The 7219-nt window shown below is 43.5% G+C and overlaps 1 protein-coding gene across 2 annotated transcripts; it reads left to right on the top strand.

Moving 5' to 3' along the window:
* The first annotated feature begins 2163 nt into the window (after positions 1–2163).
* LOC101752892 (bifunctional purine biosynthesis protein PurH) lies at positions 2164–7098 on the top strand. Of its 2 annotated transcripts, none has more exons than XM_004972539.4 (12): positions 2164–2311; positions 2404–2515; positions 3436–3517; positions 3927–4023; positions 4481–4583; positions 4714–4844; positions 5033–5210; positions 5301–5458; positions 5664–5873; positions 5987–6334; positions 6432–6558; positions 6639–7098. In XM_004972539.4, exons 1-12 carry the CDS (start codon positions 2201–2203, stop codon positions 6788–6790), a joined length of 1809 nt encoding a protein of 602 aa, XP_004972596.1. In that variant the 5' UTR covers positions 2164–2200; the 3' UTR covers positions 6791–7098. The 2 variants fall into 2 exon arrangements, with proteins under 2 accessions (XP_004972596.1, XP_004972597.1); XM_004972540.4 differs by having other exon boundaries at positions 3442–3517; positions 6639–7041.
* Positions 7099–7219: the final 121 nt, after the last annotated feature.

Here is a 7219-nt window from a genome sequence, read left to right as displayed (position 1 = left end):
AGAAGTTTTTGCAAAAGAAATATAATTGTCAAAAAAAGAAAAATGGAAAGAAAAGCATGACGGCAAAGCTTTTCATCATCGTTGATGAGATTGAAGTTTAGGGTTTTCAAGAGTATAATAGCTACCGACTCTAGAGGCATTGTTGGGAGCTCATCGAGGCGGCAGGGCAGTGGGCTACCACATGCGAGTCACGGGATGACAGGGGTATTGAGGCTGCATTTGTTAGGGAGGACGGGGTGGAGGCAGCAACGAGGGAAAATGGCGAAGAGAATAGGGCAATAAGGGTATCGCTGGCATCATCAGATGGGGTGATGGCAGCAGCGAGGAAAAATGGCGAAGAGGATGGGTGGCGAGGGCACCGCTAGACGAGTTGGTGGCAACAACAACAAAGGAAAATGACGAAGAGAAGAGACAGTGAAGGAATTGCGAGTGGCGAGAAAGGCAGGTTCGAGCGTAGAAAAAATTGCGTGAGCCTCAAGAAAAGATAAGATAGAAAGAGTTGCGTGAGCCTCAAGAAAAGATAAGATAGAAAGAAGTGCACTGGATGGTTGACCATCTCATAAGATCCCATGATTTTATCCGTGTGTGCCATTTATATATAATATTCTTTTACAAAATCATATACAATATTTGTCAAGGTTTTCTTTGCAGCGAAGGGATTGGAGAAGTTTTTGCAAAAGAAATATAATTTTTCGAAAAAGGAAAATGGAAAGAAAAGCAAGACAACAAAGCTTTTCATCATCTTTGACGAGATTCCAGTTTAGGGTTTTTTTCGGGAGGGGGTGCTTTAATGGCTGCCGGCTCTAGAGACATTGTTGGGAGCTCACTGAGCTGGCAAGGCAATGGGGCACCATACTCGGGTCATGGGATGACGAGGCATAGAGGCTGCATTTGTAGGGAGGGTGCCGCTGATGCAAAGCGGGGTGAAAGCGGCAACAAGGGAAAATGGTGAAGGCAATAGAGCAACGAGGGCATCGCTAGCATTGGATGGGGTGATAGCGGCAACGAGGGAAAATAGCAGCCTGCGGCAATGAGGGAAAATAGCGAAGAGAATCGGTGGCGAGGGTGCCGCTAGATGAGTTGGTGGCGGTAGCAGCAAGGGAAAATGAGGAAGAGAAGAGATGGCAAAAGCATTGCGAGTGGTGAGAAAGGCAAGATCGAGCGTAGAAAAGATTGTGTGAGCCTCAAGAAAAGATAAGACAAAGAAAGAAGTGGATAATACTCCGATGGTTGACCGTCTCATAAAATCCCATGATTTTAGTTGTGTGTGTTATTTATATAAAATATTCTTTTACAAAATCATATAAAATTTTTGTCAAACTTTTCTTTGTAGCTAAGGGAGAAATTTTTGCAAAGGAAATATAATTTTCAAAAAAGTAAAATGGAAAGAAAAGCAAGATGACAAAGCTTTTCATCATCTTTTTGACAAAATTCAAGTTTTCGGGGGTTATGGTTGCCAGCTCTAGAGGCATTGTTGGGAGCTCACCGAGCCGGCAGGATAGCGGGGCACCATACGCAAGTCATGGGATGGTAGGGGCATAGAGGTTGCATTTGTTATGGAGGGTGCCGCTGATGCAGAACGAGGTGGAGGCGGCAATGAGGGAAAATGGTGAAGAGAATAGGGAACTGAGGGCATCGCTGGCATCAGACAAGGTGATGGCGGCAACAAGGAAAAATGGTGGAGAGAATGGGTTTCGAGGTCGCTAGACAAGTGGGTGGCGACATCAGCAAGGGAAACTGTCAAAGAAAAGAGATGACGAAAGCATTGCGAATACCAATAAAGGCTGGATCAAGGGTAGAAAAATTTGCGTGAGCGTCAAGAAAAAATAAACAAAGAAAGAAGTGCACTCGATAATACTCCGATAGTTAACCATCTCATGGAATCCCATAATTTTAGCCGTATGTGCCATTTATATATAATAGTAGTTTTTAAAAAACCATATACAATATTTGTCAAGCTTTTCTCGCAAGGATGAATTATATTCCTCTCTCTTTTTTGGAGTTCCATGCAAAGTTACCAAGCATGCAAGAACAAAAATTGGGCCGAGCCATTTCTTGGTGCCTCTCCACGGCTGGCCCAGACCATATTCGGCCCATTTACGAAACACAGGGCCTCCCTTTTTTGTCCCTCGATAATCTTCTCTTCTGCTCTGCATCCTCCAAACAGAAAAGGGGCAAAGGGGCGCCAATAATTACGAGGATGCCACTTTATCTCGTCTCCTCTCCCGCCGCCGCCGCCAAGCTCGCCGCCGGCACGCGCGCGTACCCTCGCCGACGCCGCCAGCTCCTGTTCCCAGCTCGCCACTGTCTGGTACTCTATGCCCCCCTCTCTGTCGTTTTAGTGCTTTGCTCGTTCTGCTTGATTGCTGAGCTTAATCAGTGTCCGGGCTTGGTTTCTCGCAGGGCCGCCGCGGCTCCCTGTCGTCGTTGTCTTCGTCCGCGGAGCGCTCGGCGGGGCGCGCAATGGATGCTGCGGAGGCCGGCACGTCGACGGCGCCGGAGGCGAGCTTCAGCGGTGGGATTGATTCTTATGCTTGTCTCTGCACCGTATAGGGATTGATTCTGATGCTTCGGTGAATTAGTGTAAAAGAAGATTCGTGTTTATCTTTTCTCCGAACGTGGCGATCATGTATATGTGGTACCAATAAGCTTTTCTACTAAAACTAGTTCTGAGCAATTTTGCTTGTGCGGGCTGGAGCTGAGTCTATGTTGCAGGTGGCCAGGTACTGAGCGACTGGCAAGTAGGCATGAGTTTAGTTTACTTAGGCTTGGGCTTTGCTTTTTTGGAACCACTTAAACCCTTCCAAAACCCTAGTATGGAAGTTTTTTTTTAAAAAAAGATACAATAGTGTCATACTACGGTACCGCCTTACCAGCTCAACTCGATGGGAAGTTGCTCCCGATATTTTAATCATTCAAGTGATGCTTGCCTCATGATGCATACTATTGGTGACTTTCTTCTTTTATTAGAACCAAGAGCAATCCGCATTTAGATTTCTGTTTTGTTTGGATAGAAACTATGGGTTGAAGACCCTCACATGACATCTTGATGCATTCTTAACATAAGTTGATTTTGGTGCTCCGATGACTGAATGGTGTATGCAATATATCATATTACTCACCAGGGAGCAAATTACCCCTTTGGCGGAGTAGTTTAAACTTTATACTCACGTATTCATTTTGTATTGGGCAAAATGGCCAATTGTTCTGCATTCAGATACCCTTTTGTTCTGGTTGGTCAATTCAATATTGAGGTTCATATAGATATGTTTGATTAATTACCTTGTGTAAATTGATTTACCTTACCCAGGATTCGAGTGTTTTAATAAATAAACTTCTGTTCTCAGTTATTTCATTCAAAAGTTAAAAAGACATTTCATTCATAGAGTAAAATGTATTTTCTAAACAGCATGAACTGATTATAAGTTCCTACAGCCACAGGAGTGAAGCAAGCACTGATATCATTGTCCGATAAAACAGACCTGGCCAATCTTGGAAATGGTCTTCAGCGCTTGGGGTAACCCTTTCCTCTTCTTTTTTCTATTTCACCCTTCTTTTGAATTGTATGAGTGAGAGTTGCCTGCATTTTTCCAAGTTCATGTTAAATGTTATCGACTGCCAAGTCTTTGTGTGTTTATAATGTGTTCATCACGATCAGTTTCTGCAAAGTAATCCTACCTCAGATGTGTATGATTTATCTTTTGTTGCTCTTTCTCAAAGCCAGCTTTCACTCCTGATAATAATCTTCATGTCTTATGAAACATCTCTCCACTTTTATGTTTTTCATTGACTAATAATTCCTATCATGATCTGGATTTAGTAAATTAATTTTCAATTTTTTTTTTACAAGATAAACCATGAATTCAGATTTCATTTTCGAATGTTCATATTTTTTTCCTACTTATATGGAGATTTTGCTACTGTAGGTTTTCTATTATTTCCACTGGTGGCACAGCATCAAGCTTGGAAGCAGCTGGAGTTAGTGTTACAAAAGTGGAGGAAATTACACATTTTCCTGAAATGGTAAAGCCTACTTCATTTTTAATTGTTGCAATTCTCAAAATCTATGTTTCTGCCACAGTCGGTTTATTGATCCCTAAATAAAATTTGTTATGAAATGCTGCAAAAATGTATTATTTCTAATGGTTTTTAAGAAATGTAATAGATGTAACTCTTTACTCTTGCTAATTTTCAAAAGTGCATCAAGGAATCAGTTGTAAAAAATATCCTGTAATATCCAAATTCTCTTCAATGCCTCAGAATCCTAGTAAAGGTTATTGAAATAGCTAGTAGAAACAGTATATAACTCCAGTTTTCTAACTATATACTCACTAGAAGTTGCCGTTCCATTTCTTAATCTAATATTCTTTTACTTTCAGCTGATAGTTTAAAGGATGTGGATTGCCATGTTGATAGCTTTTGACAAGCATTATAAATTCTGCATTTCCATCTCCACTAACTTGTTTTGGGATTATTTCAGCTAGATGGGAGAGTCAAAACATTGCACCCCAGTATACATGGTGGTATTCTTGCACGAAGAGACCAGAAGCATCATCTGCAAGCATTGAACGAACATGGCATTGGTAAGTTTTTCAGTCATCTGTGGGGACTTCTCTTAAATATTTTTGAGGTCTATCAAGTGTCGTGCGATGAGAAATCATGCGAGTATCAATGTATTATCCTCAGTTACCACAATCTTTTCTTTTGCCGCAGGGACATTTGATGTGGTTGTAGTGAATTTGTATCCATTCTACAATAAGGTCACCTCAAGTGCAATATCTTTTGAGGATGGCATTGAAAATATTGATATCGGTGGACCTACATTGATTCGAGCTGCAGCCAAGGTAGAGCATTGGAGTGTTTCATGCTATATTCATGCAAAGTTGATTTCAATTTGCATTTATCAAACATGCTACACTTGAGTGCTTTATATTGCAGTCATCTATACATGTAAAATTCATGTAGTGCGTTGATAGGAATAGTTGTATGCTTGCAGTTTGCTTACTTATGCTGTATTTGTTATGACTGACAGAATCATAAGGATGTTCTTGTCGTTGTTGATCATGAAGATTATCCTGCTCTATTGGAATATCTTGAAGGCAAGCAAGATGACCAGGATTTCCGCAGGAGGCTTGCATGGAAAGCTTTCCAACATGTTGCTTCATACGATTCTGCTGTTTCAGAGTGGTTGTGGAAGCAATCAAATAAAGGTATTAGACCTACTTTTGGTAGATAATATGCTTATTCGAGTAGTTATGTCAATATTTTTCATATATGACAGTTTTGCGATCTTTATGCAGGAGATACATTTCCTCCTAGCTTTACTGTGCCCCTCACACTGAAGTCTACACTTAGATATGGTGAAAATCCCCATCAAAATGCTGCATTCTATGGTGACAAGAGTCTTTCCCTAGTAAATGCTGGTGGTATTGCAACAGCAATCCAGCACCATGGAAAGGTAAGACAAATAGACAATCATGTTTCGTTTTAGTTGTTGCTTCACTAAAATGGCACACAAATCACTGTAAATTATTGACAAGCATCTCTTTCAACTGGATTGCAATCCATACATGCTTTCTTGTTCACTATCCCTTTGTCAAATCATGCTGCAGCATTACAGTTATGATTATTTGGGGGTTTACATGTGATGCCTTCTTTTACAGGAAATGTCCTATAACAATTACTTGGACGCGGATGCTGCATGGAACTGTGTCTCAGAGTTTGAGAGCCCAACTTGTGTTGTGGTTAAGCACACAAATCCGTGCGGAGTAGCATCCAGACAGGACATCCTTGAAGCATACAGGTTGGCTGTGAAGGCAGATCCTGTGAGCGCATTCGGCGGCATAGTCGCCTTCAATACGACAATCAATGAGGTAACAGTATCGATCAGACACCAAATATGTTCATACACAAGCTACAACTCTTCTACCTTTGCCCCTGTCCATTTTCCGTCACTGTTGACAAAATGATGATGCTACATATGTAGGATCTCGCAAGGGAAATCCGCGAGTTCATGAGCCCCACAGATGGCAAGACACGGATGTTCTACGAGATTGTCGTCGCACCTAGGTACACGGAGAAGGGGCTTGAGATCCTGAAGGGGAAATCGAAGATGCTGAGGATACTGGAGGCGAAGCCAAGCGGGAAAGGCATGCTGTCCCTCCGGCAGGTGAGCGGCGGTTGGCTTGCTCAGGAGTCCGACGACTTGACCCCGGAAGACATCACCTTCACGAAGATGTCGGAGAGGGCCCCAGAGGACAGTGAACTCTCGGATGCAAAATTTGCCTGGCTCTGCGTCAAGCATGTCAAGAGCAACGCCATCGTGATCGCGAAGGTCAGTAGTGCACGTATGCTTTTCTCTGTTCTGCAATGAGAATGAAATCGCTGGACAGTTTGTTTGATCCTGTGCCTGATGCGTGGTTGGTGTGCAGAACAATCGCATGCTGGGCATGGGCAGTGGGCAGCCGAACAGGCTGGAGAGCCTGAGGATCGCCTTCAGGAAGGCCGGAGAGGAGGCCAAGGGAGCTGCTCTTGCCAGCGACGCCTTCTTCCCGTTTGGTGAGTAGAAACTGCTGTGCTGTCAACATGCTTCCTCCAATGGTGATACGATCTCGCTGAACTGATGGATGGCGCCGCAGCTTGGAACGACGCGGTGGAGGAGGCGTGCCAGAGCGGCATCGCGGTGATCGCGGAGCCCGGTGGCAGCATCCGGGACCAGGACGCCGTGGACTGCTGCAACAAGTATGGGGTGTCCCTCCTATTCACCGGCGTCAGGCACTTCAGGCACTGAAGAAGCAGGGGCAGAGAGGATTCTGACTGGAGGCAGCCTGCAATAAAGCTGGTGGTCCTGATTGAGGGCATGCTTGGGTAGAAGAGATTTGAATTCAAATCTTTTGACTTTAGTTCGAAACTTGCGCCAAATCCTGAAAAAAAATAAGAAAGAGTGTAGTATACTGGATAAAAGCGCCAGTCAAGGGGTCCGAAGAAGACGCTATCGATTCGTTTCTCCTCCACTGATATGTAACAGTTTCTTACTGTACATTTTGTCACAGGCTGTTGGATGAAATGTTTCTTGCTTGGATGCGAGATGCTCGATCAGGTCAGTGATGTAATGGGCCACCGGTAGCCAACAGGCTTCTTTGTGGAAACCCATGTGGCTTTTCTGGTGTTGGAGATTTGTACGGTCAGCATCGTCTTCTCCCTTTAAGGAGGGGGCGTT

Source organism: Setaria italica, chromosome VI, assembly GCF_000263155.2.
Source record: "Setaria italica strain Yugu1 chromosome VI, Setaria_italica_v2.0, whole genome shotgun sequence".
NCBI classification, from domain to species: Eukaryota; Viridiplantae; Streptophyta; class Magnoliopsida; order Poales; family Poaceae; genus Setaria; species Setaria italica.
This window is presented reverse-complemented; position numbering and strand designations above follow the sequence as displayed.